Genomic DNA, 17,458 nt, shown 5'->3' with positions numbered 1-17,458 from the left:
ACAGAGCGTTTCTCTCATTGTTGTCCAAGGGACTTCTCTAATAACAGTGGCTCGATTTACTCCATTCTTTTAATTCTCAAAATAAATCCAACCCTCCTTGCACCGACCCATTGTCAGAAGAAAGAGGGTGCCGGCCAGGATTTGCATGTAACCGGTAGTCACCCTCCTTCTCTCTTCAAAGACTCCAAAAGGTGATCAGATGCGGAAAATTCACCCCGAATACAGGCACCAGGAAAAAAAACCCTTATGACAAAGGTGGTGTGAAAACAGCACAGTGGGTCTCTCTCTGGGTTAATGCCACTGCTTCCAATCTCCCTAGGACCCTCAGTGGCCCACCCTGCTCCCAGCTCACCCCTGTCACTGGGGAGGCATCTCGCATTGTTAAAGAAGGAGGAAGAAGAAATGCTGCGGATTTCCCATGTATCTTTCTCTTTTTCTGGAAGGGGGAGGGGAGCTGAAACAGGCATGGGGCCCTCCCCTCGAAAAGGGTAGAGGACAGGCGAAAGCTGTCAGCCACCCTGCTATCAGCCTCAGCCTCACCCCCACCCCCACCGTGCCCAGACGCCCGGGCAGAAGCGGGAGGGCGCAGCTTTGTCTCGGGTTTTGAGGGGCAGGGAGTGCAGAAACAGCCCGGGCCCGGGGAGGACTTCTCCCCGAAGCCCCTGCTTAACCCCTACCCAGAGAACACAATGAACGCCTCAGGAAACCCACTTCATGGGGTGCGAGAGCAGGGAAGACGACCTTTCGGAGCACGGGCCAGATTTCCGGCACCCTCCTCCCATCTCGCCCGCACGGCCAGCAGGGCGCGCGGCGGGGACCTGCTCTCCCTGTCGCCGCGATCCGCAGCGGCGCCCGGGCGCTCGCTCCCCCCGCCCGGTTCCTACCCTCCGAGAGCTCCAGCTCCAGCTCCGCCAGTTGCGCCCGCACTTCGGGCGGCAGCGCCGCCACCGCGGCCGGCGCGGGCTCCAGGCCTCGCTCCGCCATCCGGGCTCCGCCAGCCACACTCCGGAAGACAAGAGAGGGGGCCGAAGGAGGGACGGACTGACGCGGGCCCACACCCGGGCTACAGGATCCGGCTCCGGCCGCCGAGCTCCGCCGCTGCCGCCGCCGCCGCCGCCGCCATGAGCAAAAGTCACGTGAGCGCTGTGGCCCCGCCCCCGGGCCGAGGACGCACCGCCTCCGCAGCCAGGCGTCAGAGAGGACTCGCGGGCTTACGGCGCCCTCTACTGGGAATCTCCTAAAACGACGAGTCCAAGCCCGCCACCCGGAGCTCTCCTAGGCGAAAGGAGCTCGAGGTGTTGATGTCAGCGTGGACGCGGGTAGCGTTTACCTTTTACGAGCTCATAAGCAAGTTTTCAGAGGACCCAAGCCTCACCTTTTCCACTTCTCTTAGTAGTGTATGCCTTTGTCTTGTCCTCTCCTCCATTTCCCCCTGATTGACATCTACCCATTTTTGAGGACCAGAACTCAGGCCGCTTTTTTTTTTTTTTTTTTTGTAATTGTATCACCGGCCTTTTCTTTTACTGGGACTTCCCAGTCCCACTTCCCGGGAGCTCTCTGTTTCTTTCAGTTCTAGCATTTAAGGCAATGGATGGAGAATCTCCTTCCTTCTACCTAGAAATTCTAACTACTTGTAAGTGGGGAACTTAATCTTATCTTCTTATACTCTTCAATGTTTGACTTAATAGATATTCCAAAAATATTAATATTTAATTCAATGTAAGGAGGATCCAAACATTTGTGTATTTTTACCAGGAAATACTGGAGCAGATTAAATAGTCATTCATTCATGTTTTATCATAGTATTATACATATATTTTTTATGCCAAAGTTCCCCTTCACAATTTGAGAGATTTCAGCCCCTTTTGTACTGATCCAGAATTGGTCTTTTGAGAGAAAAGGCCACAACATCTATTCAGTAGGAGTTTCTAGACAGTATTGTACCATTTATGGGCTGAAAGGAAAATTATTTTTTAGTTGAGAAAAGAATTTCAGCTTGAAAAAAGAAATGTGACACCATGGTTGATTGAGGAGTAGATGGAAATATCCTTTCAACTGCAACAATGTAAGGAGAATCTTAGGAATATATATGTGTGTCCTCTGGTTTAGGTAGGACTGTTGAGAATTTTTTTAGGTCTACAAATTGGTTGACATTCCTCCCATCAAAAAGTGAGGTCCAGGTTCGCTCCCCTGAATCTGAAAGGGCTTCTGACAGCTTTGACCAATAGAATATGGCACAAGTGATACTATGTAAATTCTGAAGTTAGGTTCTAGAAGGCCATGCAGCTTCCCCTGGTTCTCTTGGAATTCTCCCTCTCCAGAGAACCCCTCTGAAGATCCTCCCTCCCAGGGTGCTCTGAGAACTCAGTAGCCATGCAGGCAGCTGTCCACATGGAAAACCACATGAGGTGCTCTGCCCAACCTCCCCAGCTCAGCCCAGCCTTATCATCGTCCTAGCCCAACATGAAGAAGCCTGCAGATGACTCCAGCCCCTAGACATTTGAGTCTTCCCAGCTGAGGTCCCAAACAATGTGGAGCAAAGACAGCTCATGCCTGTCACGCCCTGTCCAAATTTCCTGCGAACATAATAAAATGGTTATCCTATTACGCCTCTAAGCTCAGGGTGGTTCGTTATACAATAGAATACCACAAGAAAGATCTTAGCAGGTGTTCTTGTTTACCCTCCCAATAGCCCTTACCCCCTCTTTCCTTGTCACTAGACCACACCAACCCTATTGAGGCTGAATATGCTACACACACACTTTTCTGCCCTCCTTGGCGTGTGTGTGATCCCCTGGGGGAACTAGTGGAGGGGGAACATCTGTGGATGGTCTCCCTTCTTGATGAGACAGATACATGCACAAAGAGAAAATGCCCCTTCACTTCCTTCCTGTCTTTGGGTGTTGTCCACTTTAGGGTGCCAGCAGTCATCCTGCAACCATAAGAGGAAAGCTAAGAGGAGCACAGAGACATCACCTAGAACTTGACAGAATTGGTCTGCTAAAATAACGAATTCTGGAACCACCTATATTAGACTTCTCCTTACATGAGAAAATAGGTTTAAGCCTGTTTTAGTTTCATAGTCTGCTGTTTACAGCCAAAAGCTTCCCATGTGATGCTCAATTTACTACCTAAAAATGGAGTATTATGGGACGCCTGGGTGGTTCAGTAGGTTAAGCATCTGACTCTTGGTTTCTGTGCAGATCGTGATCGCAGGGTGGTGAGATCAAGCCCCGCATCAGGCTCCATGCTGGGTGTGGAGTCTGCTTACGTTTCTCTTTCTCCCTTGCTCCCCCACCGCCCCACTCACACTCACTCTGTCTCTCTCCAAAAAAAAAATAAAAATAAAAATAAAAATAAAACAAAAAATGGAGTATTACAAGTGAGCAAAATGTGAAATGATTGAGTGAGGTTGCAAAACATCCAGTGAACTATTATGCCACCACATGTGGATTGGGGCTGTTTTGCAGCGGAAATAACTGGAAAATTCAAGATTTGGGGAGTAAGTTGGTGTGGCTTTCAGTAAATTCATACAAAAGAAAAATTGTCTGAAGACGTCCCAGTGGAGGACAGGTGGGTAAGTTTGTCTTTGCTAAGAAGCTTTTCTGACTGCAACTGAAATTGACATGGATGACAGGGTGGAGCTTTGCTGGCTTGGGGAAGCCAAGATCTCTCAAGTTAAGGCTAGGATAAACAGAAGAAAGAACACGGGAGATTCAACAGGTGACAAAATTGAAAAGATTGTGGCTGCTGATGTCTGAAGAACCTCAAGACCTTTCATTAAACAGTCTTTGTCAGATGGAGGTAAATTTAGTAATGAGTACAATAAGCCTAGCAGGAAAGATTACATTAAAGATGGGATTCCTGGGGCTGCAGGGTGGCTCAGTTGGTTAAGCATCCAACTCTTGATTTGAGCTCAAGTCATGATCTGATGGGTTGTGGGATCCATCCCACGTAGGGCTCTGTGCTGACAGCGCTGAGCCTGCTTGGGAATCTCTCTCCCCCTCTCTCTCTGTATCTCTCTCTCAGTCTCTCAAAATAAATAAATAGGGGCGCCTGTGTGGCTCAGTCGGCTGAGTGATTTTGGCTCAGGTCATGATCTCACAGTTCATGAGTTTGAGCCCCACATCTGCTGTCACAGAGCCTGCTTCGGATCCTCTGTCCCCCTCTCTCGCTGCCCCTCCCCTGCTCAAGCTTTTCCTCTCTCAAAAATAAATAAATGTTTAAATAAATAAACTAAAATAAATTTTTTAAAGGTGATATTCCTCCCTCTGAGGTCATTAATTTCAAATTGTCTCAAGGTCCTTTAAAGTAAAGGAGAAGAGGATGTTTGCTGAGTATAGAGACAAGAACTATGGGGCTGAAATTCTCAGGTTTATGGAATGATCAGTGCTGTCCAACAGACACACAATGTGAGCCACATGTATAATGTTAAATTTTACTACATTAAAAAGTAAAAAGAAACAGCATATCTCAATCCAGACTAGCTACATTTCAAGTGTTCTATGGCTAGTGGCTACCTGGTTGGACAGGGCAGGTCTAGATATTTACCTGCTTTATTAGCACATGGAATTGACTAGATTAAACAGTCCAGAACCCCACTAAGTTTTTGTACCATACGTATTGCCAAAGATATTCCAAACTTGGCTTTAGCTGCCACTAATGATTCAACACTATAAGCAATCTCGAAACTTCCAACTCCTGCCAACAGAAAAATGGCTGCCAGAGTTCTGCCCCTAAGGACATATACCCAATGCCCATATTAGGTATGCCCATGAAGGACAGTGGATAACTAAGACACGACACTTCCAGAGATCAGAACCAGAGGCTGCCAGACTAGCTAACACATTCACTCCATTTACCAGGGTTGGGCATCCTCACTAGTCCTGTCAGGCAACATGGTAGACTGTTTGCAATCTACCCCCTGTTTTTAAAAAAAAATTTTTTTTTAATTTATTTTTGACAGAGAGAGAGACAGAGCATGAGCGGGGGAGGGGCAGAGAGAGACGGAAACACAGAATCTGAAGCAGGCTCCGGGCTCTGAGCTGTCAGCACAGAGCCTGACGCAGGGCTCAAACTGGTGAACTGCGAGATCATGACCTGAGCCAGTCAGCCGCTTAACTGACTGAGCCACTCAGGTGCCCCTGCAATAACCCCTTTTACCCCTCACTGTACTCGCTATCCTTAGGTAAATCCCTCCTATTCATTGGGTTTAATCATATGACTTGCTTTGGCTAATGGGACAATTATAAGCATGACCCAGAGACTTGGCAAGTGCTTGTGCATTTGTCTTTCTGCTTTTGAGACCACTGCCTTGTGAATGAGCAGGAGCTAAACTACTAGATGAGGAGAGACATGGCCCAACTACCCCCACTGCTCTAGCTAGGTAAAAAACCCACCCTGCCGAGGTATAAGAGTGAGGCCATAGACTGCCAGTTGATCACAGATCCCAGCTCAGATGGCCAATGCATGTGCACAAAAAATGGTTGCCATTTTAAGCTGCTAAGTTTTGTTCATTTGTTACACAGCAAAAACTAATAAAAACAGGTATGATATGTACTCAGGGACAGTGTCTGCTAAATATTCCCCTTTCTGAATGGGAATATCATTGTACTTACAATCCGTTGTCTGGCATTGTCTTACGCAGTAGTTCTCAAACTTTAGCATACATCAGAACCACATGGAAAGCTTATAAAACACAAATTGTGACTTCCAACCCAAGTATCTGGGTCATGACTCCATAGGTTTGGGATATGGCCCAACGATTTACATCCTTAACAAGTCCCACGATGACACTGCTACTGCTGATGGGAGGACCATGTTTGCTAGACCATTGGTCTATGGCATGTGTTGGAAACACTTAACTTACAACTCCAGGTTGCTGGTCCATGAGGCATCATCCCCAGATATGAAGGAGAAAATTGCGTGGTCCCAGAGGTCTGGACTTGGAGCTGGAGGAAGTAGCGGTGGGGTTGTCTCCCGTTGAGGGACGAAATGAAATTTCGTGTGAGCGAATTATACACATGTTTGGTCTAATGTGTCATTCAAAAACACAGTTTTCTGACTGATTTTCTGCCTGGATGATATATCCATGGACGTAAGTGGGGTGTTCATATCCCCTGCTATTACTGTATTACCATCAATTTCTCTACGTCCATTAATATTTGCTCTATGTATTTATTTAGGTGCTTCAATGTTGGGTGCATAGATATTTACAATTGTTATAGCCTCTTGTTGGATTGGATCGTACACATTCATAATTATGTGTAAATGGAATAAAAGTTTGCCACAAATGAGTGGGCTGCAACAGAGGCTGGGAGCTGTCTACCCAAAGTTCATTTCCCCTCCTTTCTACTTTGTCCGGAGAGCCCAGCTACCATCACAGAGGCTGAAATTGCCAGATACTCAGCCTTCTTTGCTGCTAGGTTATTATATTACCCTATCCTGGTCAAGGGGCCCAGATGGAAGTCAGCTAGGGGTCAGGGAGCAGAATTCTGGGAAACATATTACATCCTGATAAACAGAGAACATCTGAGGAGAATCCTGAGAACCTGCTAGGTTCTTGGATAATTATACCCTCAGAAGAGAGTGGCAGTGGTAAGGCTGGCAAACAAAAGGTCAGAACAGAGGGACAGCCACCAAGTTCTGAAGATGGTGGCAGAAAGCAGCAACCTGGGATGACTTGTGATCCACCTGTTGGGAACACCCAAAGGTGCCTGAGTCGGGTAAAGAACAGGAAAAGAATCCTGTCAGGGAGTCTCTCACCTGGAGGAAGAAGCAATACATTTTTTGCATTTAGGTTAATAGGCTCTCACTTGTACCCCTAAACTGAATACTGGGAAAATTTAGGTTACATAAAACCTACCTATAATTGAAACTATATAATAAAGTCCTATAGAAACTGGAAGATATTCCACAAAGGAACGAGTTCTGGGAGATGAACCAACATCTCATGATCAACTGGGAGATTTTTATGTTCTTTTTTTTTTTAATGTTTATTTATTTTTGAGAGAGACAGAGACAGAATGTGAGTGGGTTAGGGGCAGAGAGAGAGGGAGACACAGAATCCGAAGCAGGCTCCAGGCCCTGAGCTGTCAGCACAGAGCCCGATGCGGGGCTCGAACTCACGAGTTGTGAGATCATGACCTGAGCCGAAGTCAGACACTCAACCGACTGAACCACCCAGACACCCCGGAGATTTTTATGTTCTTAAGTCCATATGAAACCACCGGAAAAACAGCAGAAACGTACAGTTAACTCTTTTCAACTAAGGAGGGTTTAGAAAAGTATCAGGAAGAAGGGTCTCTTCCTGTGTTGTGACATGTTACTGGCGCAGGCTGAGGTGTGTGCTTCAAAAGGAAAGGCATCTTTCCTCACTCTGATCTTAAGTGAAATCCTGGCAGGCAGAGAATAAAATAGAATAAGCTAGTTGAGCCTTTTAAACTCTAATAGTCAATTACTTTGCATGACTCATCCCCATTATGCCATAGCTGTCGTAACCATAGTCATAGACCCAGAGTAAGGACTAGAATGCTGTCATAGATGAGACCAACCTGTTTAAATTTTTCTATTTCTAGTGCTATCCATCATGTACTGTGTGTATAACAAGGGGTAAAAACAACAACAACAAGTCTATTTGGATGAAGATACCCTGTAGGAAATGATATAAAGGCAAACAGTAACCTATACAAAATTATGTAGAAATTTATTAATTTAATTCCAGATAATTTAACTCCTCCCTTCTATAAGGTAGAGCTTAACTCCTCCCCACTTGAGTGTGAGCCATAGCTGGTGACTTGATTCCAAAGCGTAGAGTATGGGGGAATCTGGGTGGCTCATTTAATTAAGCATCTGACTTCGGCTCAGGTCATGATCTCGCAGTTCATGGGTTCAAGCCCCGCGTCAGGCTCTGTGCTGACAGCTTGGAGGCTGGAGCCTGCTTCGGATTCTGTGTCTCCCTCTCTCTCTCTGTGCCCCTCCTCCACTTGCGCTCTCCATCTCTATCAAAAATAAGTAAATAAATATTAAAAAAAAAAGAGTAGACTGTGGAAAGAAGAAACTTGACAAACACTACCTCAGCCAGGTGATCTACATCAGCATCATCAATAATAAGTCGTGTTGTTAGTATGAACCCTTGATATGATGGGATAAAAATTACATTTCACTTTGGCAGTCTTTTTCCCCAAGACTCCTAACTCTAGCCTAATAATGAGAAAAACCCAAATCAACATTCTATGACATTCTATAGAGTGTCTGACCAATATTCCTCAAGACTGTCAACGTTATCAAAAACAAAACACAACAAAAAATCTGAGGAACTGTCACAGTCCAGAAGAGCATAAGAAGACATGACAATGACAAATAATGTAGCATTTGGATGGGATACTGGAACATAACAAGGACACTAGAGAAAAACTAATGAAATCTAACTAAACCGTGGAGTTTAATTAATAGTATGTACCAAAGCTGGTTCCTTAGTGGTAACATATATACCATAGTAATGTAAGATGTTATCGATTGTGGAAACCAGCCTAGGAGGACCTACGAACTCTGTACTATCCTTGCAATCTTCAGTAAATTTAAAACTCTTCTAAAAATGTTCACTTAAAATAAAGGACCAGCAGGAAAATTATAAAATATTCCCAACATACAGTTAGGTATAAAGAGTAATATAACACGTGGCTACCTACTAATACTGCCTTAAGAAATATTAACATTTACCATGTCTTGCTTTTTACAAGAAATACATGTGAAGAATTTGAGTCCTTGTGAACCCTTTCATCTCCTGCAAGATTTTATACTTTTGCTACATACGTATGTTGTAAATAATATAGCTCTACAAATGTATATTATCTTCTGTATATTTATGAGCACGGTATCATACTGTACACATCTTTCTGTAGCTACATGTAGTTCTAGATGATTCATTTTAACTGCTGATTGATATGCTATTGTCAGAATATGTTATAATTTATTCTTATTGGACATTTATGATTTAGGGGTTTGTTTTGTTTTTGTCTTTTGCATTCAAAGTTGCAAGAATATTCTTGTGTATATCTTTTTGAGTACATATTTGAGAATTTGTTATATATACCTTGGTCTTTGCATTTGATCACCTTGACCTATACTACCTATTGGAAAGTCAAATGGCTATCCAAAGTTGTAGCAGCTAATACTCCCATAGAAATGTATCAGAGTTCCTATTAAAACATTTTTTTTAATGTTTATTTATTTTTGAGAGAGAGAGAGAGACTGAGCATGAGTAGGGGAGGGGCAGAGGGAGAGGGAGACACAGAATCCGAGGCAGGCTCCAGGCTTCCAACTGTCAGTACAGAGCCTGATGCGAGGCTCGAACTCCAGAACTACAGGATCATGACTTGAGCTAAGTTGGACGTTTAACCGACTGAGCCATCCAGATGCCCCTGAGAGTTCCTATTTTTTAAATTTAGATTCCATATATGATTGAAGTCACATGGCATTTGTCTTTCTCAGTCTGCCTTATTTCGTTTAGCCTAATACCCTCTACATGCACGCATGTTGTTGCAAATGGTAAGATCTCATGCTTTTTTACGGTTGCATAATAGTCATTGTATAGATAGATAGACGATAGATAGATGATAGATGTCACATATTCCTTATCCATTCATCTATTGATGGGCGCTTGGGTTGCTTCCATTTCTTAGCTACTATGAATAATGAAGCAAGAAACATAGGGGTGCGTGTATCTTTTTAAATTGATGTTTTCATTTTCCTTGGGTAAATAGCCACCAGTGGAATTACTGGCTCATATGGTATTTTTATTTTTCATTTTCTCAGGAACTTCTGTACTGTTTTCCACAGTGGTTGCACCAGTTTGCATTCCCATCAACAGTGCACAAGGTTTCCTTTTTTCTATATGCCACCCTCCCCGCCCCCCCCCCCCGCAAGTCTTACTTCTTGTCATTTTGATGCTAGCCATTCTGACTGGTGTGAGATGACATCTCATTGTGGTTTTGATTTACATTTCTGATGATTAGTGATGTTAAGTATCTTCTCATGTATTAGTTGGCCGTCTGTATGTCTTTGAAAAACTGTCTATTCAGGTCCTCTGCGCATTTTTTAATTGGGTGGTTTGGCTTGGGGGCATTGAGTTTCATAAGTTCTTGATCTACTTAGGATATTAATCTCTTTTTTGGATATATCATTTGCAAATATCTTCTTCCATTTACTAGATTGCCTTTTTGTTTTGTTAATGATTTTCTTTGTTGTGAAAAAGCTTTTTATTTTGGTGTAGTCCAAATAGCTTAATTTTGTTTTTGTTTCCCTTGCCATAAATATATTAAGGGTGATGTCCAAGAGATGACTGCCTATGTTTTCTTTTAGGAGTTTTATGGTTTTGGGTCTCACATTTAGATTTTTAATCCATTTGAGTTTGTTGTTATGGTTTTTAGTTTATTATATTGTTTTTAGTTAAGCATTTTGAAATTTATAATTAAGTGCATATGAATTCTTGATGTGTCTTTTTGATGGACTCTTACAACAAATTATGCCACTTTTTTACTAGACTATTCCTTGTATTGTCATATAATATATACTTTATTTCTAATGTTCTTTTCACTTTCTTTTTGTCCTAATATTATTATACCAGCCCTTTTAAAATTAGTATTTACTGTAATGTATTTTTTCATTACTTTATTTTTCAACCTTTCTCCCTTTCTCCGTGTGGTTGTTTAACAAATTAGATGTATTTATATTTAATATGATTACCGACATATTAAGACCTATTTCTTCCTTTTTATTGAAGGCTTTGTTTATAAATCTTTGTCTTTTCTTCCTATTGTTGAATTAATAAAGTATTGAATACTTCTTTATTCTGCTGGTTTGGGAGGTACAGATAGTATTATTATTTTTGCAACTATTTTGAAAGTTCTAACAATAAAAATTTTCTCTTGGGGTGCGTGGGTGACTGAGTTGGTTGAGTGTCCAACTCTTCATTTCAGCTCAGGTCACGATCACGTGGTTCCTAGGATCGAGCCCCATGTCCAGCTCCACACTGACAGTGCAGGGCCTGCTTGGGATTCTCTCTTCCTTTCTCTCTGCCCCTCCCTCACTTGCATGTGCACACTTTCTCTCTCTCAAAATAAACAAACTTAAAAAAAAATTTATCCTGAACAGAGCATCCAAATTAGCTTTATTAATCTCCATCCTTATTATTTTGATCTAGAATTTTAATTTTAGTTTTATTTAAATGCAAACATTTAAAAAGCATAATCAGGGGCGCCTGGGTGGCTCAGTCAGTTAAGCGTCCCACTTCCTCTCAGGTCATGATCTCACGGTTAGTGAGTTTGAGTCCCACGTCAGGCTCTGCGCTGACAGCTCAGAGCCTGGAGCCTGTTTCAGATTCTGTGTCTCCCTCTTTCTCTGCCCCTCCCCCCGCTTGCACTGTTTCTCTCTCTCTAAAATAAATAAATGTTTAAAACAATTAAAACTAAAAATAAAAATAAAAAGCATAATCAAGTTAACTTTGGTTGATGTTTTACCATTGTGCTTAACATTATTTCTTGTATCTCATGTCTCCCCTCTGGGCTTGCTCTTGCTGATGTACATCCTTAATACTTTCTTCAGAGAAGGTATATAGAAAATAAATTCCCTTGATCTTTAGTGTCTGATCATTTATGTATTTTTATTTAATTTTTTTTTACTTTTTGAGAGACAGAGAGACAGAGAGACAGAGCATGAGTGAGGGAGGGGCAGAGTGAGAGAGGGACACAGAATCCAAAGCAGGTTCCAGGCTCTGAGCTGTCAGCACAGAGCCCGACACGGGACTCGAACTCACAAGCCGTGAGATCATGACCTGAGCTGGAGTCGGATGCCCAACGAACTGAGCCACCCAGGTGCCCCATTTTTATTTTATTTTAATTAATTAATTTATTTATTAATTTACTATTTATTTATTTATTTTTTGCCTTACTCCTCAAAGACAGCTTACTTGGGTATAAAATTCTAGGTTCAGTATAATTTTTCATTGGCATTTTGAGACTTCATCGTCCTGTGGCAGGTATAGTTGTTGGTAAGAATTCTGCTATCAGGCTGGTATTCCTATTCAGGTATTCCTATTCCTACCTGTTTTACACTGAATATTTCCTATTCAGAAAACAGGTAATCCGTTTTCTCTCTGTAAACTTTTAAGATTTTCTCTTTATCCCTAATGTTTTATAGTTTCACTACAAAGTGGCTAGGTATCTTTTTAATTTATCTCATCCTTGCATAGCTGTTCAGAATGTGTTAAGATTCATTGTTTTCTTCAATGCTCAGTGAGAACTGTTATTTTCTCCTCAAAAGTTGTTTCTTTGGTGTGCTGGGTGGCTCATTTGGTTAAGCATTTGACTCTTGATTTTTTGAGGTCATGATTTCAGTCATAAGATTGAGCCCTGTGTCAGGCTCAATGCCAAGTGTGGAGCCTGCTTAGAATTCTCTCTCCCCCTCTCCCTCTGCCCCTCCCCTGCTTGCACTGTGCTCTCTCTCTCTCTCTTTCAAAAAAAACCAAAAGTTGTTTCTTTGCCATTTACTTCCACTGATCCTTCTGGAAATTATTCTAGGTATATTCAAAGTACTTGCACCATAATAATATTGAAGATATGGCCAGTGTAATCATCAAGGTTACTAAGCTTTCGTAAGTGGCTTGATTCAATTCCTTTTCTCAAGTCTGTGACATTTTTTTTTTTGCCATTGAACAGTTTTAATATAATGTTTACAAGACTATAATTTCATAGCATTTTGTCTTGTTATATGTCCTCAGTTTCTTGAATTACTGATATATCTTCTAAAGTAGTTATTTCTCTAGATGCACGGCTATGTTTTCATTTTTATTATTTTTTTTGTTTGAGCATAGCTGAAACATAATGTTACATTTCAGCACATATACAGTTTCAGGTGTACAATATAGTGATTCAACTAGTTTAAACATTATGCTATGCTCACAAGTGTCTCTACCATCTGTCACCATACGACACTATTATAATACTGTTGACTATCCTCCCTATGTTATACCTTTTATTTCCATGACTTTTTTTTGATTCCACATATAAATGAAATCATATGATGTTTGTCTTTCTCTGTCTGACTTATTTCACTTGGCATAATGATTTAGGTCCATCCTTATTGTTTCATATGGCAATATGGCTGTGTAACATCCCATTCATGAATATAGATATATTCATATATACCACATCTTCTTTATCCGTTCATGTATTGATGGGCACTTGGGTTACTTCCATACCTTGGCTATTGTAAATAATGCAGCAATGAACATAAGGGTGCCTATATCTTTTGCATTAGTGTGTTTAGGATTTTTTGGGGGGGGGGTAGTAAATACCCAGTAGTTGAATTATTGGATCATATATTTCTATTATTCTGTTTTCCTCAGTGGTTGTACCAGTTTACCTTCCCACCAACAGTGCATGAGGGCTCCCTTTTCTCCACATCCTTGCCAGCATTTCTTTCCAATTCTTCGTGCTCATGGCTTCAATGAAGACTTCTCTTCATGTGGCAGCAGCTTTTTTTTTTTTTAAACAATTGTTCATATCTGGGAGACTGACTACAGTGTTCATTCGAAAGCAATGAGACTTGTCCTTCATTCCTCCTCCTTCATGCAAAACAATTTTAGTTCCCATTATCCTGCTGGATCCAAACTCATTGCCTATTATGTCTGTTCTTCGCCCATAAGTCCCACAAGACAGAAGTTTTGGCTCTATGCTCACTGCTTTATGTTTTTGTTACATTTAAAGTTCACAGACTAGGGGCACCTGGGTGGCTAGGTCGGTTAAGCGTCCGACTTCAGCTCAGGTCATGATCTCGCAGTTCGTGGGTTCAAGCCCTGAGTCCGGCTCTGTGCTAAAAACTCAAAGTCTGGAGCCTGCTTTAGATTCTGTGTCTCCCTCGCTTTCTGCCCCTCCCCCACCCATTCTCGAAGTCTCTCTCTCTCTCTCAAAAATAAATAAACATCAAAAAAAATTTAAGTTCACAGACCATAAATAACCAAGAAAATAAATAGATGCAAGTGTAGCCTATAGATAAGAGATTCTTTTTTAAGTTTTTATTTTCATCACCAGTGCTCATCATGGCTAGTGCACTGCTTAATCCCCATAACCCACTTAACCCTTTGCCTTAACCCCCTCCCCTCTTGTAAACATCAGTTTGTTCTCTACAATTAAGAGTCTGTTTCTCGATTGCTCTCTCTCTCTTCCCCTCCTTTGCTCATTTGTTTTGTTTCTTAAATTCCACATATGAGTGAAATCATAGTCTTTGTCTTTACTTATTTAGCTTATTATTATACTCTAGCTCCATCCATGTCATTGCAAATAGCAAGATTTCATTTTTTATGGCTGAATAATATTCCACTGTTTATATACACCACAAATTTCTTATCCATGCATCGATAGATGGACCTTTTGGGCTGCTTCTATAAACATAGGACTTCATGTATCCCTTTGAATTAGTGTTTTTGTATTCTTTGGGTAAACACCCAGTAGTATGATTGTTGGCTCATAGGGTAGTTCTATTTTATTTTTATTTTTATTTATTTTTTTAAACTTAAAAAAAATTTGTTTTTTAATTTTTGAGAGAATTAGCATGGGAGTGTCAGAGAGAGAGGAAGACAGAGGACTGGAAGTGGGCTCAGCACTGACAGTGGAGAGCCCAATGTGGGGCTCGCACTCACAAACTGCAAAATCATGACCTGAGCCGAAGTCAGACACTTAACGGGAAGAGCCACCCAGGTGCCCCAGGGTCGTTCTATTTTTAACTTTTTGAGGAACCTCCATATTGTTTCCCACAGTGATTGCACCAGTTTGCATTCCCACCAACAGTGCAACACAGTTCATTTTTCTCCACATCGTCACCAACACTTGTTTCTTGAATTGTTGATTTTAGCCATTCTGACAGGTATGAGGTGATATCTCATTGTAGGGGGTGGGGGTTTGTGTTTTGTTTTGTTTTTTTTTTCATTGTACTTTTGATTTGCATTTCCCTGATGGTAAGTGATGATGAACATCTTTTCATGTGTCTCTTGGCCATCTGGATGTCTTCTTTGGAGAAATGTCTGTTCATGTCTACTGCTCATTTTTAATTGGATTATTTGGGCTTTTGGGTTTTATAAGTTCTTTATATTTTGGATACTAACCCTTTATCAGGCATGTCATTTGTAAATATCTTCTCCCATTCAGTAGGTCACCTTTTAGTTTTGTTCATTGTTTCCTTCGCTGTTCAGCGGCTTTTTCTTTTGATGTACTCCCAGTAGTTTATTTTTGCTTTTGTTTCTCTTGCCTCAGGAGACATATCTGGGAAAAAGTTGCTATGGCTGAGGTCAAAGAAGTTACTATCCATGTTCTCTTCTGGGATTTTTATGGTTTCAGGTCTCACATTTAGGTCTTTAATCCATATTGAGCTCATTTTTGTGGATGGTGTAAGAAAGCAGTCCAGTTTCTTTATTTTGCATGTTGGTGTCCAATTTTCTCAACATCATTTGTTGAAAAGACTGTCTTTCTCCATTGGATATTCTTCCATGCTTTGTCTAAGACTAATTGACCATTTGAGGGTTTATTTCTAAATTTTCTATTCTGTTTCATTGACCTATGGGTCTATTTTAGTGCCAGCCATACTGTTTCGATTAATATAGATTTGTAATATAACTTGAAGTCCGGAATTGTGATGCCCCCACCTTTGCTTTTCTTTTCCAAGATTGCTTTGGCTATTCAGGGCCTTTTGTGGTTCCACACAAATTTGAGGATTGTTTGATCTAGTTCTGTGGAAAATGCTGTTGGCATTTTGATAGGGATTGCATTAAATGTGTAGATTGTTTTGCAGAGTATAGACATTTTAACAATATTTGTTCTTCCAGTCCATGAGCATGGAATTTCTTCCCATGTGTTTTGTCCTCTTCAATTTTCTTTCATCAATGTTTTATAGTTTTCAGAGTACAGGTCTTTCACCTCTTTGGTTAGGTTTATTCCTAGGTACCTTATTATTTTTGGTGCAATTGAAAATGGAATTTTCTTAATTTCTCTTTCTGCTGCTTTATTATGGGTGTATAGAAATACAACAGATGTCTGTAGATTGATTTTGTATCCTGCAACTTTATTGAATTCGTTTATCAGGTCTAGCAGTCTTTTGGTGGAGTCTTTCGGGTTTTCTACACGTATCACGCCATCTGCAAATAGAGTTTTACTTCTTCCTTACTGATTTGGATGTCTTTTCTTTCTTTCTGTTGTCTGATTGCTAAGGCTAGGATTTCCAATACGATGTTGAATAAAAGTGGCGAGAGCGGACATCCTTGTCTTCTTCCCGACCTTAGGGGAAAGGCTCTGAGTTTTCCCCATTGAGGGTGATGTAAGCTGTGGGTCTTTCATATATGGCCTTTATGATGTTGAAGTATGTTCCTTCTATCCCTACTTTCTTAAGGGTTTTTCAATAATGGCCTTTATTTTGTTGAGGTATGTTCCCTCTAAACCTACTTTGAGTGTTTTTATCATGAATGGATATTGTACTTTGTCAAATGCTTTTCTACATCTATTGAGATGATCATATGGTCTTATCCTTTCTCTTATTGATGTGATGTATCACATTGATTGATTTGCAAATACTGAACCACCCTTGTAACGCAGGAATAAACCCCACTTGATCACAGTGAATGATTTTTTAATGTGTTATGTTCTGTTTGCTAATGTTTCATTGAGGATTTTTGCATCTATGCTCACCAGAGATATTGACGTGTACTGGCTAAGATCATAACAGAAGTTGGGTGATGAGAATAGGCAGGTTGTTTATACTCTTCCACTTTTGTATATATTTAAAAATTTCCAATATCCAAACATTTTTAAGTACAGAGAAACATTTCTTATTTCTGCATAAGGCCATCACTTTGTAATTTTATCTAATATTGCTGTCTATGTATGAGACAGAATACTTCAAAATATGAACATGCAGAACAATGTTTACTAAAAGTCTCATAACTATAATAGCTGAAAAATTAGAAATATTGTCTACCTAGAAGTCCAACAGAATTGACTAAAGTACCATCATTCATTCATTAATTGATTCACTCAAACATATTGAATTAATATAACACGTTAGGCACTGTGTAGGTGCTAGGGATACAGTGTTTGAAATAAGCCCATCCTCTCATAGAGTTTAAAATTAAGGTCAACATGTAAAAATAAATAACTTTCCTGTTCTAGAGCAATAGTGAATTGAAAGAAAATCCATTCACAGTTATAGCAAAAGATAAGTAGGCATGAACCTAATAAGAAATGCACAAGCTTAATATACACTATAAAAGCTAACTGAATGTTCTAAAAGAAGACCTAAGTAGGGGCACCTGGGTGGTTCTGTCAGTTAAGCGTCCAACTTCGGCTCAGGTCATGTTCTAAGGTTCATGAGCTCGAGCCCTGCATTGGGCTCTCTGCTCTCAGCACAGAGCCCA

The 17,458-nt window shown here is 40.9% G+C and overlaps 1 protein-coding gene across 4 annotated transcripts in view; it reads right to left on the bottom strand.

Annotated features, from left to right (window-relative positions):
* Positions 1-1,088, bottom strand: part of DIP2B (disco interacting protein 2 homolog B) — a 226,551-nt gene extending 225,463 nt beyond the window's left edge. For all 4 annotated transcript variants that reach the window (XM_047066255.1, XM_047066257.1, XM_047066256.1 and 1 more), the window contains exon 1: positions 885-1,088. In XM_047066255.1, the coding sequence (XP_046922211.1) occupies positions 885-984 (100 nt within the window). In that variant the 5' untranslated portion in view covers positions 985-1,088. The remainder of the gene's footprint in view (positions 1-884) is intronic.
* Between the last annotated feature and the right edge of the window lie 16,370 nt (positions 1,089-17,458).

Source organism: Lynx rufus, unplaced genomic scaffold (genome assembly GCF_022079265.1).
Source record: "Lynx rufus isolate CCGP_SWC_20201006 ecotype Redwood Valley unplaced genomic scaffold, mLynRuf1.p SCAF_7, whole genome shotgun sequence".
NCBI lineage: Eukaryota > Metazoa > Chordata > Mammalia > Carnivora > Felidae > Lynx > Lynx rufus.
The sequence above is the reverse complement of the archived record's forward strand: the minus strand, read 5'-3'. Positions and strand labels throughout refer to the sequence as shown.